This window comes from Gopherus flavomarginatus, chromosome 12 (genome assembly GCF_025201925.1).
Source record: "Gopherus flavomarginatus isolate rGopFla2 chromosome 12, rGopFla2.mat.asm, whole genome shotgun sequence".
Taxonomy (NCBI): domain Eukaryota; kingdom Metazoa; phylum Chordata; order Testudines; family Testudinidae; genus Gopherus; species Gopherus flavomarginatus.
In genome coordinates this window covers 48,790,167-48,815,059 of record NC_066628.1, presented here as the reverse complement: position 1 = coordinate 48,815,059, position 24,893 = coordinate 48,790,167, and the positions used below count along the sequence as shown (strand labels likewise).

At 44.0% G+C, this 24,893-nt stretch overlaps 1 protein-coding gene across 4 annotated transcripts in view; it reads left to right on the top strand.

Annotated features, from left to right (window-relative positions):
* SLC39A11 (solute carrier family 39 member 11) overlaps positions 1 to 24,893 on the top strand; it is a 262,946-nt gene that overhangs the window by 51,869 nt on the left and 186,184 nt on the right. For all 4 annotated transcript variants that reach the window (XM_050920823.1, XM_050920826.1, XM_050920822.1 and 1 more), the window contains one exon: positions 22,068 to 22,212. In XM_050920823.1, the coding sequence (XP_050776780.1) occupies positions 22,068 to 22,212 (145 nt within the window). The remainder of the gene's footprint in view (positions 1 to 22,067; positions 22,213 to 24,893) is intronic.

Sequence of the window (24,893 nt, the reverse complement as noted above, 5' to 3'; positions counted from 1 at the left end):
AAATGGGGCACAGGGAGGGAAGAGACTTGCCCAAAGTGTCACACTGAGGTATTAGAGAGAGAGGATAGGGGAGGGAATATCTTCTCTTGGTGAGACAGACAAGCTTTTGACCCACATGGAGCTCTTCTTCAGGTTTGGGGCCCTCAGGTACTCAGAGTGTCGCAGCTAAACACAAGGTGGAAGAGATTGTTTAGTGCGCACTGTAAGAGATGATTTATGGGGAAATGGCCCTTTAATACCCCCGAGGTCATAGATCAGAAAAAGGGGTTTTAGTGGATTACACATCGTTGGCTCAGTACAACAAATCACTGACAGAACAGGGTACCCAGATCTCCTTACCCTTGAGACCATCCTTTGTCCATTTGGTTTTGGGGTTTTAACCCAACCACTGTGTTGTGTTCCCACCGATTGGAACTGCTGGCCACCAGCCAGCCATGCCTGTTTCGTGTGCCCTCTGACTCGGATGGCATTTTCCTTTTGCTCTCTAATCCAGGCCTTCATTTCTTCTGCACCATGGCTGACTGACTTGGCTCTGCTCTCTGTACTGCCTTGGCTTCACCTGCTTAGTGATATTTCAGAAGCCAGTGCCTGTTATTTCCAGGTGACTCGGTTCCTCAGCCTGAACGTGCACATGGGAAGCCTGCTGTAGGATTTCTAGTTATCTGAGTTTTCGCTTTTCAATCAAACCCTCAATCAGCTAAAGCTTCCAAACCTCTCTACAGTGCAGGGATCAGTTCGTTGCGCTGTGCATTTCAGCACTGCTGCTCCTGGCATGTGACCTCATCGCTGGCTAGCTGGAACTCTGCATCCCAAAGCTCTCTTGCTTGATGTGACTTCTCCTGTGGGTCCCAAGGAGGCTAAATTGGCTAACATGGTTTGACCAGACAGCAGCCCTGTCAGCAGTCAGTCCCAATGCTTTTGCTTGCTGCTGTTTATCATCTTGCTACTGCCAGACTGTAAAGGAACTGAATATTTTGAAACTGAGTAACTTGAAAAGAAAAATCCAGTTTCTGCTAGAGCCCTGTTTTAATGCCATATCCCGTCACTTAAAACAAATCTCTGAGAGTGTTTCTGTAAGGGTTGTTTGCTCCCATGCTGATGTTTAGAAAGGTCTTTGCAGCGAGGGAGTGAAAGGACTGATTGGTTATAAAGGAAACAGTGAAACTGGTTATATGTACAGAGGGCTGCCAAATGCACAAAATAAATAGCCTAGAAACCCCCCCCCAAAATAATAATCTCTCTGCCAAAAGGATTTGCTGAAACTGAAAGACACCTGAAGATTGCTGATTTAACTTGTAGCTTCAGTAGGTAGAAAATTTTCAGGCAGAAAGTTCAAATTGACGTTGTCTGCCTCTGCAGATGAGGGGAGCCTCTTCTGAGAGCAGTCTGAGAATGCTGCTTCTGAACTATTTATTGCTAACTATCCACAGTGGTATTCTGGAGTCCTGCTCCCTCCTCAAGGAATATTCACTGCCATGTCTGGCTAATGCTACCTTCAAGTCTGACTCTGGTTTATGAGGAACATAGGAATGACCGCGATGATCAGACCTGTGGTCCTTCTAGTCCAGGATTCTGTCTGACAGCGGCACGTACCAGCTGTGTCAGAAAATAAAAACCATGCAATACGCAATAATGGAATAGCTCACCCCTAGAGATTTCCTCCTGACCTCAATAGTCAAAAGTTCGCTCATGGCCTGAAGCATGAATGCTCCTGATATCATGAAGCATTTAATGTGATTTGCATTAGCTTCAGGTTTTCTGCAGTCCTTTCTGCTGCCATGTGGAGGTGTTTCATATTTTTGCCATTTTCAGTTATCACTGGCTTTTGCAGGGGCTGCATTTTTGGTCTTTTTCTTTACCTTTGGGAGAGGTTAATGTGAACTGTAGAATTGGGTCATCTTTGTTGGGCAGCTGATGCTCCTCTGTATTATACAGCCAGTGCTTTATCTTCACAGCCTCCAAGGCTGTGCCTGATTTGTGCCTAGAAGGGAGTGTGGTGATAAGTTACTGCACTTCAGACGGGCTGTGCATTGAAACTTAAATGCAGCCAGGCTTCTAGCTAAGCGACCGGTCTGTGCTCTCTAAATAACTTTAATCAACATTCCCGCCTGCTTGACTGTTTTCATGCTGCAAATGAAGGTTGAATTCAGTTCGGTCTCTGAATAGCAATGCTGAGCCATGTGCTCTGCTATTTAATTCCGAACTACTCCCTGTCCAGCCTTTGTTCTGGTGCGGTGCTGCAAGCAGATTTGTCACAACCATGCTTTGGTGTTTGGTTTTTTGTCAATGATGTGGGTTGAGAAATGGAGGCAGGGAGCAGAATAAGCTGTGTAATTGTATAGCTCTTGGTGGTTTTTCCAATATCCTAGTGTCTGGCCACTGATTCCTTCCCACCTGTGGATGAGAGTTAGGGCTGGTCTACCTGGAAAACTCACACTGTGTGTTTTATCAAGCAAATTACATGTGTTACAAATGACACTCTTCATCATTTCTTTTGCTGCTGCTTGTTTCTTTTATGCATGTCTCTGGATGAAGAAAATCCCCAGTTTCAATTTGCGTGTTCTTTCCAATTTCTGTCTGCCATGCACCAATCCAGAGCTGTGATGTTTGGTGTGAAAGTGCTACAGAGGAAAGCTTGGCTTAAAAACAAAACAAGAAACATTGCCGCCTCTGGATTTAAAACCTAACCAACAAACAGAACTGCATGAAAGCATATTCTTATTGGTCTTACGTTTGGTAAAGTTTGAACCTGAATTTAGGAACAAATTGGCTTGATAATGTCTCATTTATAATTAAATCTAAACAAAGCCAAAATAGTAAGGGGTAGAAACTGAATGGAAGGCCGGTTTTCATGATGACTCACTTTTGCATTTGTCAGGTTTCACTGGTTTATAAAAGAGTCACACTGGCACAAAGATAACTCATCTATGCTCTGCAAATGGACAGAGCATTACTTCTGAGAGGTTATTAAACTAGTGTGTTAAACACTGGATAATTTAAACTAATGACTTCTTAAAAAGCTATCTTGTTTTGTCTGTTGCGTGTCCTAGTTCACTGTCTTTTCTAATTCTATTAGATTATATAAGGAAACATACAGAGATATTTTTGTTGTGTAACCGTTGGCTTTGTTACTGGAAGCGAACCCCGCATGCAGACCTGGAGTAGATGGAAAATTATCCAGTGAATAAATAATTATACATAGTAAAACTGTAAGCACTTTGGGGCAGGTTACCGTGTCTCACTCTCTGTACAGCACCTAGCCCAGTGGGGCCCAGACCTGGCTGAGGTTTCTCCGAATTATAACACAAATAAAATGCACCCGTGCGTCTGTGCGTTCTCCGTGTCGTGCACATGCAGAGGCAGGCATACTAATCTGGTCCCAGTTAAGTGTTTAGAACAGACCAGAGATATAAGAGGTGCAAGGTGACCTGCAGAATATTCTAAAAAAAACTGGACTTGATGCCCCCCCGCCCCCCAAAGACACTGGAGCTTCACTGGTATGAGCGAGGAGAGAATCAAGCCTTCTGTCTAGCACTATGTTCTGTGCTGCCCTAAAGACTTGGGCCTCTGGGTTTGAAGGAATAATACTTCTGTTCTTCTGTGTGGAAACTGAACTGTAAGAGGTGGTGGATGGGACCTGCCTTGCAGTCCAGAATAACACACAGTTTGCAGGTAACAGCATTGGGGAGATGTCTGAGAAGCACTGAAGGGCCCATGGCAGGACCTCTGGAAGCATGTTGCTGCTGCAATAGTTTGTATAGTCAGCCTTAATCTCCGCTATTCCACCTGCCTGTACAAGTGCACGGTGTGATCTCTGCTTTAGATTTGTTCTAGCAGAAGATAAGTGCCATCTATCACAAGTGGTTATAGGCCCTTTCAGCCTCTTGATGGCATGCTTTTTCTCCCCTGGGGCTCTGCTGTAGAAATGAATGTGCCAGGAGTTGATTTCAGTGTAGCTGGATTGAAATCAGCTGAATGTTTCCCAAGCTCTCTTAAGTAGGTGGGTGGGTCCCAGGGGAACATGGGTTGTGGAGGCATGTTAGTGTTTCACATGCTGTTGGGGCTGCTGCCTTGGATTCATCCAGGTGAGAAGTGAAAACAAACCTTTTTGAAAGCTCCCAAAAACCTGTTTTCCTTTCTGATCTCTGCTCGCTCGTCTGTCTCCTTTACTCTTCAAAGTGGTTCTACTCCAAGTAACTTGCTTGCTTGGGAGGATGCGCCTTCGGTACAAAGATGCTACGTAATTATCTCTGGAGGGGCAATTGCAGGGGCTTGATCGTGGAGCTGGAATTCAGGACTCCTGGGTTCTATTCACTGCACTGTTACTGACTTTCCTCGTGATGTGAAGTTGCTAACTTTATGCCTCAGTTTCTCCCTCTCTGAAATGGTTACCCACCTTTGTAATATGCTTTCAGAGCTATAGGTTGAAAAAACTCCACCCTATATGAATGGACCAATATTGCCATCTCTAATTTGCAATGCATTCTATAGCAGAAAATCGCCCCCTGGGATCTGAGAGACGCTATCTTTCCATCTTAGTTTTTCTTTCTCTTATGGTTATTTTTTTGTTCTTAGTCTCTGAGCTATTGCGGCTTTCTCTCTTTCAATTACCGTGAAATGACTTATTACCATCTGCATTATTTTTCTCCTAGCGTTAGCCCCTGGATGCACTATGAACACTTCATTTTTTTTAGTGTGAGAGTTAAAAGCTGCTTGCACTATACTTTTTCCCAGTAAGGTGTTTGCTCATATGCTTTCAGTGCACGAGGGAAGCAAGAGCGTAGCTCTCCTTCACCGCCAGTGCAGAAAATGTCACTTCATCTGTCTTGTTCCAGAAACACTGCTTCTCCCATTGGGTTCGTTACTGGTAATAAATAAATAAAGGTGTAGCTGGATGGGGCTCCATAAACATCAGCGGAGCTATGTTCATTGACATTAGCTGAGCATCTGGCCCCAAGTCATTTGAATGCCAGAAACCCACTTAAGCTAGTTTTAATCAAAACCCCCAGGAGATTTAAATTAATCTAATGTACAGAGGCAAAACATCCAGTGCTGCAGTCATCCCCATCGCTAAGCTAATTATTTCATCACCTTTGGCGGGGGGAAGGGTAGCTCATTTTGTTTGTTTGTTTTTGTTCTGTATAAACATGGTGTAGGGAGGAATACATCCTACAAATTCCACGCGCATTGAAGGTATTTACAGACCAATTATGAATTTGGTATGTATTTTTCTCCCTTCAGGCTGTTCCTTGGATCTCCTTTCCTACTTCATGTTTTCTCTGTGTAGGGACCAGCAATGCACGTGATATTCTGGGCAACGGGGCTATGAAAGTGGTGTTTTGTATGTGTGTGAATACGTATATGGCTGAGAATAGCACTGGGTTGTTTTGGTTTTGTTTTGCATTTGGTTCACAAATAGGCTCTTACTTAATCATCTTCCAAGGCCATTCTTAAACCATCACTACCCTAAGGGTGATACCATGGCACAGCTGCAGCCCTGGTGATGAAGATGGCGTCACACATCAATGTAGCAGCACAAGGATTCAGCAAACACTATAGGTGAACATATATATGCGAAGTCAGACTCGATTGGTAGGCTCAATTGATGGCATGCAAGGAGTTCAAGAGCTGACACATTTTGAGGCCATTCTCTTTAAACTGGTCCTGGTGGTTCTTCTTAACGAAGCTGAGAATTTCAAGAGCCACATTCTATGTCATGTCCCAACAATGTTTCTGGGGTATCTCAACATCCACTGAGTCTTCTGTAGCAGAGGGAAATGTTTCCATGAGTTTCTGTTGGAATTCAGATTGTCGTGGTTTTCTGGGCTTGAAATACTGAGTTTCTTCACTGGCTTGCGTCACTGCCTGGGTTGCTTGAGAGCAATACGGAAGGACATTGTGAGATGTCAAAGTTTATGGTTTGATTAGCAATCAGCCCTTGTCATGATGTAAGTGAGCATAACATTTTGGAAATCTATGCCGTCCAATTACATATCTTTACTTTAGTAAAGCTTTGGATACTGTCTCGCATGACCTTCTCATAAACTAGGGATATGCAACCTAGATGGAGCTACTATAAGCTGGGTGCAAAACTGGTCGGAAAACTGTTCCCAGAGAGTACTTACCAGTGGTTCACAGTCATGCTGGAAGGACATAACAAGTGGGGTCCCACAGGAATCAGTTCTGGGTCAGGTTCTGTTCAATATCTTAATCAATTATTTAGATAATGGCATAAAGAGTGCACTTATAAAGTTTGCGGATGATGCCAAGCTGGGAGGGGTTGCAAGTGCTTGGGAGGATAGGATTAAAATTCAAAATGATCTGGACAAACTGGAGAAATGGTCTGAAGTAAATAGGATGAAATTCAATCAGGACAAATGCAAAGTACTCCACTTAGGAAGGAACAATCAGTTGCACACATACAAAATGGGAAATGACTGCCTAGAAAGAAGTCGACTGCGGAAAGGGATCTGGGGGTCATAAAGGACCACAAGCTAAATATTAGTCAACATTGTAATGCTGTTGCAAAAAAAGCAAACATCATTCTGAGCTGTATTAGCAGGAGTGTTGTAAGCAAGCCACAAGAAGTAATTCTTTCACTCTGCTCCGCGCTGATTAGGCCTTAACTGGAGTATTGTGTCCAGTTCTGGGAGCCACATTTCTGGAGAGGGTCCAGAGAAGAGCGACAAATTATTAAAGATCTAGAAAACATGACCTATGAGGGAAGATTGGAAAAAAAAATGGGTTTATTTAGTCTGGAGAAGAGAAGCCTGAGGGGGGACATAACAGTTTTCAAGTACTTAAAAGGTTGTTACAAAGAGGAGGAAGAAGAATTGTTGTTCTTAGCCTCTGAGGCTAGGACAAGAAGCAATGGGCTTAAATTGCAGCAAGGGAGGTTTAGGGAAAAAGTTCCTAACTGTCAGGGTGGATAAACACTGGAATAAATTGCCTAGGGAGGTGGTGGAATCTCCATCATTGATGATTTTAAGAGCAGGTTAGACAAACACCTGTCAGGGATGGTCTAGATAATACTTAGCCCTGCCTTGAGTGCAGGGGACTGGACTAGATGACCTCTCCCAGTCCCTTCCAGTCCTATGATTCTATAATCAATCCCATGGCTGTGTTTTGAATGAGGTGGTCTTTTATACTTGGTCTGTTGAAAGACTGTGTTGGTGATGACTAGTTTGTACTTAACACAAACTCTTAATGTCTAACTACTTTCCAAATGTGCTATCACATTGCCTCATGCTGCATAGTCACGACCATCCTTGGCATTGAAATCACCTAAGATGATCAGCTTATCATTCCATAGGACCGACCTGATGACACTATCAAGGGTTTGATAGACATCCTCCTTACCCTCCCTGGATGGATGTGCGTTGATGACAGAAGCATTAGCAAGGTTGATGAAGAGGAGCATAAGTATGTCATCAACACCCTTCAGCAATGACTCAAGTTTGCAGGCAATCAAAGAGCGGATGGCAAACCTTACACCAGAGCATCTGTGTTCATCCTCAGATTTTCCAGTCCAATAAAAGGTGTAAGCAGCAGCTGCTGCTTCTAGCTGTGACTTGCCAGCAAATTTTGTGACTCTGACTGTAGCAATATCTATATTATACTGGACCAATGGTCTACTGAGTATAGTGGTTCTACGCTCAGGTCAATCACCTGTCGAGGAATCTGCAGACGTTCCAAGTGGCAAAATTTACTTGGGCCTTCTTTGTGTTTAGAGCATGGAGAAGCGGAATGACCAGTCAGATGTGGCACTCGGAGAGGTTTGAGTGGAGCAGGCAGTTTTTAGAGCTCTTTCCATCCCCTTGCCCATCTGAGGAGAGCAGGTTTCCCTGGATCAGGTTTCACTTGGGTTTGGCTGCTGTCGCTGTGCTAGTCCTGTCAGAAAAAAGCAAGGCTGATGAGATCAGAATTTGTAATGTTTAAACATTTCTTTCTTCTCCCTCTGCTTCCTCCTCCCTCCCCCACAAAAAACCAAAACAGGCGAAAGGGGATCCCACAACCTCTTAGGTCTTTATACATCATAAAAAAAGCTCAAACATTCCTCCTACTGGTCTTCTTTAAATACCGTGGCCAGCCAGTAGCATTGTCCAGGTCCTTCAGGGATCCAGATCTGATCTTGCATTCACTAAAGTGAAGTGCCTGGGTAGTGTCAGGACCAAAGACTGTTGATTTGGTTTGTGCCATGTTGTCACAGCTGTGGAGGGGGAGGTGGATCTAGCAGATTTCTCTTCAGCGCTGTAAGTTCTGGATCTACCAGTCAGGTTGTATCCAGGCTGAGCTTTTTCTTTGACACTTCTCACCATTGCTCTAGCACGGCAGATTCCGGGGTGGGAACAAGAACTGGAGCTTTAGCATGGGCAAGATCCCAGGGTTTTACCCCTCTAACCTGGCCTGGAGACTATAAACTTACTTACGTGGGTGTAACGACATTGCTCAGAGATGTGAAAAATCCACCCCCTGAGCAGTGTAATTTTACCCAGGCCGGTGTACACAGCACGATTTCAGCAGGAGGGCATCTCCTGTCGACATAGCTACCTCTCTTGTGGAGATGGATTAAAATGCCCAGCGAAGGAGAGTCCAGCCATTAATTATGCTCACCGCTAAAATGTTTCCAGTGGTTAATTACTCTCTGTTAACTTCATCTGCCAGGATAGATCTGAAAAGGGTGTTTTGTTTTTAAAACCCTTCCTGAGGTGAAATAGTCATTCTGAGAGCCTGGCCCAGAGCTCTTAGGGGCAGATCTTTTTAGAATCATAGGTTGGATTCCCTTCATGCCCCCCTCGCCCAAATATTCTTAAAATCACGACATCAGATGATCAGTTTCTTCGATCTCTGAAGGGAAATCTTCAGATGACAAAATGAAGGAGACGGGCAAAATTTCTTCTCGGGCTTTCAGCACAAAAAGCACAAAGCTCAGAGCAGAACTGCTCAGAAAGCAGCTTCTAGTGTGTTCACACGTAAAAGAGGGGATCGTTTGACCAGATTTAGCAGAAAGTTTAACAGCCAGGATACAGGCAGAAAATCCACTGGGATTGCATATAGCCAACTCAGTACAGCCCTCCGGCAGTTTTTCCTTTGAGTGTCTGCAGTAGGTTAAACTTCAACTCAACTTTCCCTAGGAACAGGAGATCAGCTGGGACTACCCCAAGATACCACTCAGGGGAGCACAACAAAAAGGAGAGGGAAGGTCAAATCCAACCTCTGCGCCAAAGTCAGAGTTTGAATAACTTGTGACACTTCAGATTCTGAGTAGGATGACCAGACAGCAAATGTGAAAAATCAGGACGGTGGTGGGGGGTAATAAGAGCTTATGTAAGAAAAAGACCCAAAAATCGGGACTGTCCCTATAAAATCAGGACATCTGGTCACTCTAATTCTGAGGCCCTGCAAACTGGCCGGGCAGAGTTAATGGAGCATGCACAAGGCTAATTCACAACAGAGCAAGGACCAGAGCATCCCCTAGAATCAATCAGCATAACGGGGAGGACTTCGGTTTACACTAGCTGAGAGCCTAGCCCCAGAAGTTCCAGTTCTGTGAGATAGGATCTTTGAGTTGGCTTTAATTCTGTCCCCTGTACAAACCTGGCAGAGGCATAAGGTAATCAGCAGCATACATCTGGAAATGCTTTAGGGTGCCCTTGCACTCCTTTGCGTGTGCTCGTAATAAAAGTAAAGCATGCTAATCAATAGACAACATCAGGATGGTTCTCTGCGATGCATCACCGGCCGTGCTACACCATGAAAAGACGTGAATTAACTTACGAATGGCGTTTGCTCTTGTTTGGTCAGGAGTAAGAAAAGATGCAGGGGCAATTTTAGCTCGGTACAGATTGGATATGGGTTTAGCAGGGACTGGGGAAGGGGGATTTGAAATCAATTCTGCAATTTCCCACCTTCCATTTGGTGCCACTTTTCACAGAGCAGAATCTAGCAACAAAATTTTCCCCAGCCCCATTTACGTTTATGACATAACAGCTCATTACGGGGAATTTATTTCCATGGGAGACTGGAAGCAGGGAGGGGAAAGGGGATTTTGGATTTTAGCCCTTGCTGATAAATACCCCATGCTTTGCCCAATATCTGTAGCTTCAGCTTAATATATTCTGGGTGTGTCAACTGCATACAGCTGCTCAAATCACTTCTTTGAGGCTCAGGGACACTTTCAGATTGCCTTGCAATTCCAAGAGAGTCTGAGTTCCACCTTGTCAGAGTAAATTTGGGGTTACATTAATGCTAATGAGGATACAAGGATGCAGTGCCATCTCATCAGCTCCCAGACGCACATTCAAGCCTTGACTAGTCTGGCAGCCTAAATTCAGTTTGCTCTCTCAACATCTCTGCAAAGTGAGTCTCTTGGGAAAGGCTTTGCAGGAATTAAAACAGGTGCCCCGGATCCATTTCCTCCCCTTCCTGCTTCAAAACTTGCAGAAGGGAAGAAGTCACTTTAAACCGTCCCTGGCTATCCACCTCCCCTCTGCTCTTCCGAAAGGGTGGGTCTGCATTCAGGGGTGAACAGGATCATTCAGTTTGAACATTACGCAGATCGACTCCTGTGCCATGCCTAAGTGAGATTCCCAGACGTGCCTTTACATGCCAGCAGGAGCAGGTAATTACGTCTCTTCAAAGGCTAGTTTCCCCTTCCATGCATTAATGACAGTAATTTAGAGAGTCACTTGCAAAGCCAAAAAAACTGTTTCAAAAAAGAATGACGAGGAACCATTGTGATGTAAATACCAGAGCAAGGAGACAATGCGCCTTCCAGACTGACGTGATAAGTGTTTGCTAGCATGCAAGCATATTCTTTGTAATTACCCCAATAATTCCCTCCCCACGCTCCCCTGAACTGGTTTCAGTGAATTGTAGAGCGTATTAAAATGCTCCAATTAATCATACAGCATTGAAAAGGTCATTTAATTTTGCTTTTAAACAAGCAAGTGCATTAACCCCCCCAAAGGAGCAGACAGTGATGGAACGAGTCCAGGCTTTGTGGAAGATGAATTAAGTCTTGAGCATTGAAATAATAAATAGGGGTGTCACCAAGAGTGATGGACTGGCCGGGGCCACAAAGTAATCTAATTTTTAACATAAAGACTCAGCAAGCCTGCCTGACATGGTGGCTTTATGTAGGGCCAGTTTAGACTCGTTCCCTGGGGACAAAACCTGTTAGAGGAGAGAGGCCTTTTGCTTCTCAGGGAAAGTAAACTTATCAAAAGTTATCCTTGGGCAGAGACTCTACAGAACAAAGGAACAAGAGGGCAGACATCTCAGGGTGCCAGGAATCTATTGCTTTAAGAGAGCAAGCATAGTCCAGTGGTCAGAGCAGTAGCTTAGGACTTGGGAAATCTGGGTTGAAGTCCCTGTTCTGCTACAGACTTCCTGTATGACCTTGGGCAAGTCACTTAAGATAGATGAGGGTGCTGATAGGGGAGATGTTAAAGGATGTAAAAGGTACAAGCTAGATTTAGTTGTGTCCCAACAAGAAAGGTGGCTTTAAAAGCAGAAAGAGGGGGGAAAATTAAAAATAGAATTGTGGGGTGAATTTAGTGCTGGTGAAAGGCACTGGAGGAAATATTCTGTCATGCAGTGCTCTGTCTATGGAACTCATTGCCACAGGATGTTAAGGCCAAGAGTTTAGCAAGATTCAGAAAATAATTGGATATTTTTATCTGCAGGTCAAGACTATCCAGAATTAGAATCATTAATGCCAACAAAAACTGGGTGGGATATCAAACTTTCAGGGTTTAAGCCAGTTTCTGACTATTATAGATCAGGATGAGCCCTAATGTAGGGTGCAGATTATCCCCTATCCGCCTCCTGTAGGATTCTTATACCATCCTCTGAAGCCACTTTCGGAGACAGGATGGTGGGCTGGCTGGATCTTGAGACTGATCCAGTCTGGCAGTTCTTGTATTCACTTGGGCCGCTTAACATCCTGGAAGAAATCTACTGAAGAAGAATGTGTTAAAAGCAGCCACATGTCCTTGGGCCAGTGGCTTTTTGTATTTTCTTGGCTATTATTTTGAATATGTACCTGTTTTGAACAGGAATGTTTTCCCTCGCAGTCTGGCTCTTCCTTCTGCATGCTACTGCCATGTGTAGTCTTCCTCCTCTTTGACATCACGCTCCATAGCCATGGTAACGAATGTGATGTCACCGAGGAAGTATGGGAAGGGGAGGAGCAAAGAACTTTGTCTTTAAAAATTGGAAAGGGCCTCGGGAATCATATTTGAAAAATATCACAGACACGGCTCTTTACACACTTTTAAAAGTTTCCTCCAGCTCCTTTTTTAAAATGGGTGAGAATTTCCTGGCTTTACAGTGGTCGCTTTGCTGAGCTATGCACATCCCCCGTACATTCCTTCCATTCTTGCTGGTAAATCAGTACCAGCCATTCCCCTGCCTGATTCATATTAGAGCGGAAAGCATTGCTTGCTGTTAGCACATGAGGGCACATGAGATTGAAATACCGATAGTTCACAGGCAGAAACTTGACAGTAGTAGGCATTGCATCAATCACTGTCCATTTTTATAGCACTGCTGACGCGTTAGGGGATCTATGTGTAACTTACGAATTCTAGTTGATGTTAGGAAGCTGTGATAGAGTGATGTTTTGGAATGTCGCAAAGTGGATGTGGAGTCAGCATGATTCTATGATTCTGTGACTCTAGCCCAGCGGTTCTCAAACTGGGGGTGGTGAGGGTATTATGTGGGGGGTGGTGAGCTGTCAGCCTCCACCCCGAAACCCTGTTTCGCCTCCAGCATTTATATTTTAAATATAAAAAATGAGTTTTTAATTTATAAGGCGGCTTGCTTATGTGTAAGGGGTCACCAATACTTAAGTTTGAGAACCACTGCCTAGTTGGTACAGTGGTGGGTCGTTAGGCCTTTAATGGTTTCCCATTCAGCTGGAAGCACCTTGGAACAAATGAGTTGGCTGAAGCCTAGGGTAATCCATTCGAGCAAGTTTCTCTGCAGGAGGCTGGGGGAGTGGAAAGTCCCTAGCAGCAGGCTGAAGAAGCCAGTGGTTGTTGGTGGGACATATAAACTTGAGTATCAGAGGGGTAACCATGTTAGTCTGGATCCGTAAAAGCAGCAAAGAATCCTGTAGCACCTTATAAACTAACAGACGTTTTGGAGCATGAGCTTTCGTGGGTGAATACCCACTTCGTCGGATGCATGTGATCTCTAGCTTGCTTCTTGCTTGCATATATATATATATCTATATCTATCTATCTATCTGCCCCTGGAAATTTCCACTACATGCATCTGACGAAGTGGGTATTCGCCCACGAAAGCTCATGCTCCAAAACGTCTGTTAGTCTATATAAACTTGAGGTACTCACGGTAATGGCAAGAACTTGGGCAGGAGAGGGGGGCATGCTGTCATAGTAAGTGAGTCCTGTTTAACTGCAGGGCAGTTCTAAGCAGCAGCTCTGTACTAAATCAGGTTGGCTGGTGCCAGAGTGGTGCTCTGGTTGCAGGGTCAGAGATTGTTACCAATATTCATGCAGGGTGGAAAAATGCCAGAGGGAAAGAAGCCGAGTGATGTCCATTTACTGATTCTGGGTGCAGGAGCGAGCAGGAATCCCCTTTTCTGCTGCCTGCCCCTAACAATCTCTTCCACAGCGGGACCGCTTGGGCTGTCTTTTTCCGAAAAACAAAGTGGGTTGAAAAGCGAAGGGGATTTTTGACCAAAGGCTGGGGAAGCCTCTGAAATGACTTGAGCCAGTGGCAGTCAGCCAAGCCGAGCTGCTGTCTGTACGTTTGAGCACCGAGATGGAGAGTGCCTGTGACAGGAGGAGGTGCCCCTTCTCACCTGACTTTTCTTGGCATTTGTGACGGTTTGTTAACGCAGTGTAGGCTCTCACGCTCTTCATTTGAACTGCCGACAGGGGTGGGAGAAAGGCAGGGACTGAGGAGTGGCTGTTCTCAAAGTCGGCTGGCAGCTGGCTTTAGAAGCATAAGCCAGCAGGGAAGTGTAAAAGCATTTCATTAAGGAATGAGAGCAACGAATTGGAGGAGGGTTTCATTTCTATCCGCTCCACTGATGATGGGAGGAGCTAGTGACTGTCTTTTTGGAAGCCTTTTTGCTCAACAATCCTTGAAAAATACTCTCTTGAAGGCAAGAATGCAAAAGCCCAATATATAATCCCTAGCTCTTGTCTAGCACTTCTCCTTGTAGGTCTCAGCGTGCTTTACAAAGAAGGCAGGTGTCATTAGCCCTCTTTTACGTTGGGGGAAACTGAGGCATGGGCAGGGGGAGGTGAGATGACTTGCCAAAGGTCACCCAGCAGGCCAGCGGTAGAGCATGGGGAAGAACCTGTTTCTTGAGGCCCAGCCCAGTGCTCTAAACACTAGAGACTTTGGTTCAAACTTTCAAAATGATTTAGCCTCCTAAGTTTCGTTGAAAGTCAGCCGGGTGGAGGAAGGCTTTCTGGCAGTGAGAAACGGGGAGGAAAGGTTCTTGGGAACCACTAAACCTGAAATGGCAGATCCATACAGGCCTCCCGTGGGGCGGCAGCATGATCTGATGGACAGGGTACTGCACTGGGGCTTGGAGACCTTCTGTTCCCAGCTCTGCCATGACTTGCTGTGTGACTCTTCTCTGGGCATCTTTCCTGTCTCATCCTTTGTCTATCTCAGGGATAGGCAACCTATGGCACGAGTGCTGAAGGAGGCACGCGAGCTCATTTTCAGTGGCACTCACACTGCCCGGGTCCTGGCCACCTGTCTGGGGGGCTCTGCATTTTAATTTACTTTTAATTGAAGTTTCTTAAACATTTTAAAAAACTTATTTACTTTACATACAACAATAGTTTAGTTATATAGTATAGACTTATAGAAAGAAACCTTCTAAAAACTTTAACATCTATAACTGGCACACGAAACCTTAAATCAGAGTGAATAAATAAAGATTCGGCACACCACTTCTGAAAGGTTGCCGACCCCTGGTCTATCTTCTCAAAGCTCGTTAGGGGCTGTGTGTGTGTGTAAATATCACAACACAAGATCTAAGCCTTTTTATTCTTTTAAAGTGTGTGGGGGGGGAAGGGGCAGAGAGTCCTGATCCTAAGAGATGCTAAAGCAACTTCAACACCAGTTGCTGTCACTGAGAGTATTCAGGATTAAACTCTGATAATCTAAACCAGGGGAACTCGCAAGAAATTTTTTGGTGGCCTCAGAGTGCGGCGGCCAGCTCTTGCTGGTGGCCACTCTGATAATTTTTCCTAAAATACTTAATTAACTTTAGGAAAAATAAATAAATATGCACATACACATGTCCAAATAATTGTAATGTAGAGGTTTTTTTTGCAGACAAAATAATCAACAGTTATCTATTCTTTACTGGACCCAAACAGAATAGAAACACAAATAAGGTGCTTTGCATGTTCTGCTTTTTGGTGGTGGTTTTTTTTGTTTTGTTTTAAGACTTGCTAGCTAGTAAGTCTGCTACTATAAAAAGTGGGGTCCCGCTGGAGGGTGGAGGAGGCAGTGGGAGCTAGGGGTGACATGGGGGTGGGGGTGAGCCTAGGGCCAGAGCGTGAAGCCCTGTGGCCTGGGGGAAGGAGCCCACCGCCACAAGACTGGAGACTGTCTCCCGCCATCCTGGGGAAGGTGGAGAACTCAACCTGATCACCTGCTCCTCCAGAAGGGGGTAGGGACCAGCCCCTGCTGGTGGGCCCCAGGGAGAGGCCGCTACTTTGCCCCCATCCCCATCCCCATCCCCACCCAGGAGTCTGTGGCTGCATGAAAAGCCCCTGATGGTCAAAATCTGAGAAACGTTGATCTAAACTTCCAGTAAAGAGACCTAACTGGTGTCTCCGAAGGTAGACTGCAAGAGATTACGAGCCCCCCGCCCCTTTCCCCCGCAGCCGTACACAGTTGAACAGCAAGCCATCTATTTCCCAAAGTTCTCTGGTATTAGAGTTTCTGTCTATATAAGAGAAACTCCATCGGGACTGATCCCAGGTCTGTCAAACATGATCTCAAGAGCAGGCTTTGTCATGGCAGATCCACTGATAGGTTTTTCAGGGGAGCAAGAATCGAGTCATGTGGGAGTCCTGCACGACCCAGTTGTTACTAGGATAGATGTTGAAATTTTCTGACCGTTCAGAATAATTGTAGGTTTGCTTTAGGAGTGTGTGTGTTATTACAGTTTCTTGGTAATAAAAACGGCAGCTGCTGATTTTGCCTGGTCATTGTGTCTGTTGGAAAAACTGCGCGGTAAATAACGCAAGTGGCACAATGTTGAGTTCTCTGGCTTGCTTTATACTGGAGGATCTAATGAGCCCTTCTGTCCTTAATATCTAAAAATGAAACAATTTTACTGGGACCTCGTGCACCAGAAAAATCTTTTCCAGCTGTAGAGATCTTCCTGTCCACGTCTCTCATTCACCGGGCATTGTGAACTGCACTAGCCCCTGGTGTGTTTTCACTTAACTCTAATTAGCAGCACGAGCTAATTAACATGGGCTAACTTTTCCTCTTCCCTTCCTCATGCTTTTAGAATCCACTGACGTGTTCCAATTAAGGGGCCCAAGTGGGGAGCAGATTGGAGTGGTGCAGAGCACTTGCAGTTGGAATAAATCAAGCGCTTTGTGGAAGGTCACTGATATTTTTCAAATTGAAGAAGTTGCGCGCGCGCGCGTGTGTGTGTGTGTGTGTGTCGGTAAGGTCAGTATGTCTCTGTTGACAATAAGCGTCTGAAATGGCAATATACTTCCCCGTTGCCTCTATTTAGGCATGAGTGGCACTGGTAAGCTTTTGATAGCATCAGCATGGGTAGCAGAAGAAATAGCTAGGGATGGCTTTTTATCATTGCCAACTTTCAGGCAAATGCATCTCGACTTCAGAAGTAGATGGCTTGCTTGATTATATGGATCTGTAATGCTAACAGCCTGGTGGTTGCTTACGCGGATCCTTTTTTCTTTTCATTGCAATCTTTAATTTATAGACTCCTGTATGTTCTGGTCATGCTCTGTGCTTTTAATTTTGTTACCCTTTTGTGCTGACAGGACAGAGATGAGAGCTGGTTGTCAAATCAGCTGATGATAAACTATGCAAAGCTGCTGCTTGTCTGATTTGTTCTGTAGCTTCAGGCTTGCTAGGCGCTCCGCTTGATGCAGGAGGACAGATTGTGGCTTTGGCGAGCGTACGGCCTCCATGAAGAGATGACAGGCGAGAGCAGTGACTAACGTAATCAGAGTGAGAGTAGGACAGGATTACATGAATAGGTTCATGCAATCATTTAGACCAGTTGTATGCACTTAATAGTTGAAGCTTTATTAATATCACCTGAATCTTCCTCATTAATTCTCACCAGATTAGGTCACTTCTTGTAAGCCATGCTGCAAAAGTGACTTTTTAGGATCAGAGGCTGACCCTGGTAAGTTTTAGGGAAAGTGTTCCCTGCTTGGGGAAGTGGGAGCATGGGGCTAGCCATGGAGATGGCAGTGGAGAGGCTACTGAGGGGCTGACAGAAAGGAGAGACAGAGGAAGAGTTCTTTTTAGGTTGCAGATGGTTTTTTTACTCAAGTCTTTCAGTCACTTGAACGTCCTTCCATCCTGCAAAAATCCACATTCTTCCAATCAATACCTTTGGTGAAAAAAAGTGGCAGCTGCTAAACCTTTCTGCCACTTCTGTGTGTCTCATCTGAGCCCTCATTGAGCTCCCCTACAGCAGAACATTTCCCTCTTCTTTTTTTCCTCCTCAAAGTTAATTTTAATCGTTGGTGAAAGCCACCGAGTGCCTCTCTTTATCCATAGACACCACCCGCCCTAGATAGCAGCAGGGCAAGTTAGCTCCTTCCCAGCCAACACCATATCTGAGGAAAGAAAACATCTTTCTCACCAAACCTGCTCAATCCGTAGCCTCACTCTGCTTCTGCTGACAAAGGTTTTGCTTGCTATGAATGGGTGTCTGCGTCCCTGGGAACGGACTGAAGTCATCGACTCATTTCACACCCAGTTGCCTCTTGGGCACAGTTGACCTTGGTTCTCTTTCCTTCTCAATGTTGGTGTTTGGTTTTTGCGGGCAGTATACAAAGGGTTTAGCAGTGTAGTGTGTGTTTTGCGCCCAGTTTACCGAGTGGGAGGGGCGGAGTTATTTCAAGTATATGATCCAAATCACCCTGGATGAGTGACCCGTCCTTTTCATTATTTACCAATCCCCCAAGTTTTGTGGCATCCGAATGCTTTGTCAGCGATGATTGTTTTCTTCCAGGCATTCATAAAAATGTTAAATAGCACAGGGCCAAAACCCGATCCCCGTGGGGTCCCACTGGAAACACACCCCATTCGCAGTTACATTTTAAGACCTATCAGTCAGTTTTTAATCCATTTAAGATGTACCATGTTAATTTTATAGTCTAGGTTTTTAATAACAATGTCGTGTGGTACCAAGTCGAACACCTTACAGAAGTCTAAATCTATTATATTAACACTATTACCTTTATCAGCCACGCTTGTAATCTCATGGAAAAAATACCCAGTTAGCTTGATAGGATCTGTTTCCCATAAACCTGTGCTGATTTGCATTAAGTGCATTGCCCTCCTTTCAGTTCTTCATTAATTGAGGCCTGTTTCAGCCGTGCCATTATCTTGCCCAGGATCAATGTCAGGCTGACAGGCCTACAATTCTCTGGGTCATCGAACAGCGGCTCTTGCAGATCCCCAGTTCACGCAGGTAGATGGAGAAGTCAGAACTCTGGGTGCTTTCAACTCCCAATCCAAGTCTGTTAGCAAGGACTAAGAAGTGACAATGCACTAAATAAAGCACAGATTTTCCTCCATCCTCCTGACTTTTTTTTTTTTTTTTTTAAAAACCTCATTAGTTTTACTCCATTATCTCATTGTGTCTGTTCTGAAGTAACAGGTCTGGGTAAGATCAGCTTTCACAGAACTTAAGTGTTTTCCCATTTTGTGTTTGTGTGTTGCGCAATCACACACCTTTTTTGGGGGAGGAAATCTCTCTTCGCTTTTGAAGTCAAACACAGGTGAGGTTTGTAAGGTTCTGCCACCCCCATAATAAACACTAAAGGGTAGGGAAGGTGGTAAATTATTTTAGGTTAACACATGCTGTGCAGTTTGCATTGAAACAGGCCACAGCTTCACCATTCTCTTATTTTGCCAGGGTGATTTGAGCCCTCGTCATGGAATCTGATCCCAGTGCTCACGCAGACCCAGTCGCAGACAACAGGTGCATTCATTGGTTCTTGTTAAATGAATGCTTCATTTAAAAAATTAGACTTATCCTTGACCCTCTTCTTATCCTATGTTAGTTATTTTGAATTAATTTGCATGACATGTTTAAACCGATGAGGTTATGGAAAATATTGTGAAATATGGAAATTAACTGCATTGTTCCAAACTTCCTGCATTGTTGATTTTTATTCCTTTGAATGCTAGGAATTCTGCCATCTCCGATTTAGAAGAGAGCAATGTCTTGCTTTCCTGAACAGTTTGTCAGCATTTGCTAATCTGGCATTGCGGGGTTGCATCCAGTTGTTTCAATTTATGGATCTTTGTCCTTTTTAGTCCATATCAGAATGGGCACGTACATGAAGTTCCCCTCTGTGCACATGCTTCCAGGATTTCATGGAAAATGTTTAAACTTCCACGTGCTTTTGTCATCTGCTCATCACATATTCTATAGCACACCTGATCCTATCGCAGCCCAGCTTACACGAACTCCCACGGAAAATCTGGGAAATGCTGAGAGGAAGAAATGACTTGTAACGTTTTGCTAAGGAAAAGTCCTTTCTAAAAGAAGAACGCCTCATCAGTGCATCTTCTAATCGCCAGGTTAATGGAAGTGAAAGCACCCTGATTAAACTGCAGTAGAACAATGATAGCAAATATGTGATTAGCATTAATAACACCAGTCAGAATATATTATGCAAACGAGGGGATAATAGTTTAATTATTCATCTTCAACCTTTATTTTTTTTAAAGTCACCTTACTCATCAGGTTTCTCATTGCCAGCTCTGGCGTATGCTAGTTTATATTGCTGCTCTCTGAATCAAAGTGCCAAAGCCACGTTGCCACTCTCTTGTCTCAGGTAGAATGAAGATACCGACGTTCCATGCTTTGAACAGTGATCCCTTTCTCAACACTTTGTTCCTCCAGCCTTTGCTTTGCTAGCGCCTTGCCATCCGTTTTGTCTTTAGGATTAAACCCTTTAATGAATCTAGAACCTGAAAACTACAGAAAGAGAGAAGTAGCAATTTCCCAGGAAAGAGTTGCCCTGAAAGGAGTTGAAATATATAATGTCTGATGATCTCTGTTCCAAGGGGAGACGCACTGAAATCTAACACATTCTCCAGTCTTTCCTCCCCTCTCCTCTATAGGCTTTCTGCGACCTTTTCCAAGCTGGACATTTTATTGTCACTAAATTCTGTGACATGCAGAAAGTTGGATTTAAACAGCTTATCTATCTATCTATCTATCTATCTATCTATCTAGTGGAGTTGTGCCAGTGATACCTACTGAAATTCAGTTCTTTACTGCCACACATAGTCGTCTAGTTGAGTGTATGGAGGTCAGCAGTGACACCTGGTGGCCTGTCAGGTTAACCTCACCTGTGAATTTCATATAAGTTTCGTGTGCCCCTCTCTCTTGAGGTGTCTTTTGAATCACAATTTTGCTGTCTCGCAGGGACATATTTCCCTGGCCTATGGTATTGCAAGTTCCTACTGTCTATGGGAGAGTCCATTTGGACTTGCTGCAAATTCAACACTGACCTGGAAACATGATATTGTGTCTGACTGGTTCAGTGAATTTTGTTCTTGGACAGTGTCTTTGTGTAGGAACCCCACTCCTGGACCGGGACCCCATTGTGTTTGTATAGCACCTACACACACATTTTGTTTTTCTATGGGCACATTGTCTCCTCCCCCCACCTATGTGTATTTTGAAATGCAGAAAGCTGTATCAACCAGATATTCTCAGTGCTATTAAAGGTCTGATCGTACTCTGGAAATAATTCAGTAAAATTACATTGTATGGGTCCTTATTTATTCTTCCCCCCAATTCCAAGGAAATATGCTCAGTTTTGAGTTAGTTTTTTCTCTCTCTCTAATTGTCAGTGCTGCAAACTTAGGCCTTAATTGAGAAAAGCCTCCTTTTTCAGAAATGCACTTAAATACGTGCTTAAGTTCTGTTGCAGTCAGTGGGCATCAGCAGATGCTTAAAGTTAAGCATGTGTGTTTTTGTGCTCTCCTGAATGGGGCCTGAAAATCCAAATCGAATGTTTTCTGCCTGCATTCCTGAAGTGCAATGCAAGGTTCCATGTGCAGTTTTGACCAAGCGTGAGCCAGAAAACAATCCAGCTCGCTGTTCTGTAGTTGTATTGGCTCAACAGTGCTGATGGCAGCACTCGGTTTGTCAGCAGGGTAAGGTACTGTATGTTTAGATGGTTTTTTCACTGTAACTATACTTGAATTATATTGATTTTTTTTTTCTTAAAAAAAGGTGGCATTTGGAGTTTGTTTTGAAACCTGGTGTATATTCATGAGTATATGGGCATGAAATTAACATCGTTGTGTTTTTTAAAATCCTGTTCCCTGCCGCTTTTTCACTGCCAGATCCATCCCGATATATTGAGTACAGCCAATGCAGAAGCTTCTATGAAATGCATTAGGTTTGCAGATGAAGGCTGGAGTCAGAATTCCAGTTCTTGCAAACCCACAAAATCTTAAAACTGCCGCTTTCTGGAACTGGGCCTATGAAAGCTGACAGTTTGTGAAACCTGTCTGGTTTAGTTTTTAATTACATAAAGTTTTTAACTCAGGCCCAGTTTGTGGAAAGACGTACTGAAGGTCATCAGGCTTCTCAGTGAGCTTGATTCTGTCGTCTTGATTTGCAGCGAAACCCTGCAAAGCTTGATGGCTTCCCTTTGAGTTGGTTTGAATCCAAAACTCGGGGAGGTGTGAACCAAATCCAGAAGATTCTGAAGTTGTCTTTGAGCATTGGGTTGGGGGGGGGTGTAGAGAGAGGAAGACGCACACTCGTACATGGAAACAATGTTAAATTTCCCTTTAATCCATTTCAGGGCATCGGTGAACATCCCCACGCCACCTTGTCTAGGAGCTACGATCCGAGAGCTGTGAAAGAGAAGTATGACCCCGAACCGACATATCACCAGGACTATGGGAATGAGCTCTCCATCCGGATAGGTAGAACTGGGCTTCATTCAGGCAAGCATCCTGTCATATACCAACAGCAGAGTTAGAACTCAAATAAATTGGCTCACAGACTATAATACAAATATGCTTGAAATTTAATTCGCTTCAGTGCACACACATGCTTTCTCCCTCTTTCTTTCTTGGCACAGGCTGGCATCTGGCCCAAGAATCATTGCTTCTGTTTCTCCTTCAGTTCTCAAAACCACTTGCATGAATTATTAATAATTAGACATCTAATTTGACAGTGAAATGAAATTCCCTTACCTTGAGATAATAGTTTTTCAGCTGGGAAGGAGTGGGCGGCTGGGTCACTTTTGCCTTCCCATGCTGAATTGTATGCATCAGTGACGGCTTGCTATAATTATGGGCCATGACTGATGGTCACTTTGTGGCTCCCTATTTTGGAGGATAATAGAAGTGGTAGCTGTTAGAACGTGGAATAAAAATGTCCTGTCTTGGGGAATATTTGTTTCTTTTTAACAGTTTTTTTGAAAAACCAGTGGGAACTTCTGATCTAATTTTGTAATCTGAAAGCATGTTAAAGCTTCCCACTTTTAGGTGAGTGTGTTCAGTGCTTACATGGCCGTATAATGAAGATCAGATATGATATGGGTGCAACACTTGATGTGTCTTCTACAGGGGGTCTAGATCCTTCCTACGTGGGAAGATGAATGCGATCTAATAGGATTTTCTTTCTGTAGCTACTGAGAGTCTGCACCAGGCAGAAAAACGTAGTTTGATAAATGACTAGTGAAAAATAGTCTCACTGCTTTAGTATTTTTCTTGAGTTTAAGCATATCTGGTACACTAGACACTACCCTAGTTTCTCCCCTCCAAGTGTGGAGATGGGAGCGCATCCAATAAAGAAGTGAGTCTTTCTGCAAAGAATTGCTGCATTAGCTTCTCAGGTGAGGTTTTATTCTTTATTATATAGTTGCATTCTTTATGGAAAACTGTTCTGAACCAGAGTGTGTTTAACTTCTTAAAAATTTAGACAGGTTTTGAAAGGAGCCTAAGGGGGTTAGGTGTCCAGTTACCAGGGGATTTAGATGCATCATGTTTTTAAGCTCCTTTAACAAGTCCAGACTGATACCCCAGCTGATAATTCTATTACTTTGGAGCATTTAACATGCTGGCAATTTTATGTCCTAAATATAATTTAATTTCACTCTTAAAATAATCATGCATTTTTCTGTAAGTTCAGAACTGCTCTGTTTTGTACATGCATCTGCTCGTGGTTGTACATGAAAACCATGGAAGTCGTTTTGAGAACAGAAACTTTCCATTATGCACTGTTGGTTCGCTCTCTCTGGGGAAATTTTTTAAAAATGACAACAAATCAATACCCTTTTCTCTTCCGTGATATTTTTCTTAGTTTTTTTGCTTTGTTGGGATGAACTTGCTATTTTCACGTGACAGTGTGATTGCCAAGAAGACCGATGGCAAATAGAGACAGACAGCAACTTGTTAATTAGCAGCTTTCACTAAGCCTATCAAGAACTTACCATCTGTGTTCTTGTGAAATTTCTCAGGGCACATAATGGGTATTTTATTAATCTAAATGGTGGTACTTGCTAATGTAAATTTTGACATTAGTCACTGTTAAATTATTAATTTAACTTCCGAAATCCCAAACAAGTAAGCTTAAAAAAAATTCAGCATCTCTTGCATTGTTCTGAAATTGACTTAAAAGGTGTAAGGTGGTAGTGATGAGTGGAGTGGAGAGACTGATATTGACTTGATTGAAGGGGCATGAAAGTGGAAGCCTCTCCAATGCTATGTAACCAGGGCCCCGATCCTGCAAAGACATGCAGAGACTTAACTTTACTGCCATGAGCATAAGTGTTCACAGGATCAGGGCCCTAATTACTGAATCTTCAAGTCAGTGAATCCATTCAGTAAATGGGAAGATTCACCCCAGAGCTGCATAAAAGAGGATGATGTGATTGGGAGTGGGGGAGTCCTGTGAGCAGTTGACTGTGTGCTAGTAAAACAGGAGTCTGTCCCCTACTTTTCAATAAGCTGGGGAGGCTGCTCCATTTCCTTCCATGTCTGTCTGTTGCCTTCGTGCCCCCTTGTCTGCATGTTGTTCCCACTGGGTGAAAGAGCAATTGGAGCAGGTGTGGATACCATCTGGACTGACCTCTAGTGCGCGCTCTGCAAACATGTCATCTGGGTTTTACTTTGCCCCCGAGTGTTGAACGTCGTCTTTCGCTTTATACTGGCAGTGCTTTGACCTTCCATCTTTGGGTATTAGCTGAAGCAGTTCTAGGTACCAGCTTTATAAGCTGCTACCCGTGGGAGAAGAGCTGCGTTCATTTTTATGAGTGCAGTTGCAGAGGTCTATGCAAAAAAATTATCAGTCACTTAAAGCAGTGTTGAAAATACACATGCTTCCTCTGGAGCAGTTTTGCCTGTACTCCGTCTCAAGCAGATGTGTAAATTGAAGTGCCGTGAAATGCAAATCTGTAGTCTCGGAGTGTTAACGCAATGGGGGATATGCGTGCAGGCTTAATAACTGCTAACAACATATTAAAGTCAAGGCCAGATTCAGTCTCCAGACATGAGACTGGTGTAATTGCCTCTCCCCTCCCATCGCCAGGTGCACAGTCATGCTGCAGAGGCTGTGTTAATGTTGGTCTTTATTCCTTGACAGCATGAGAAGCACTCCCCTAAACGGTAAAATTCAGCCT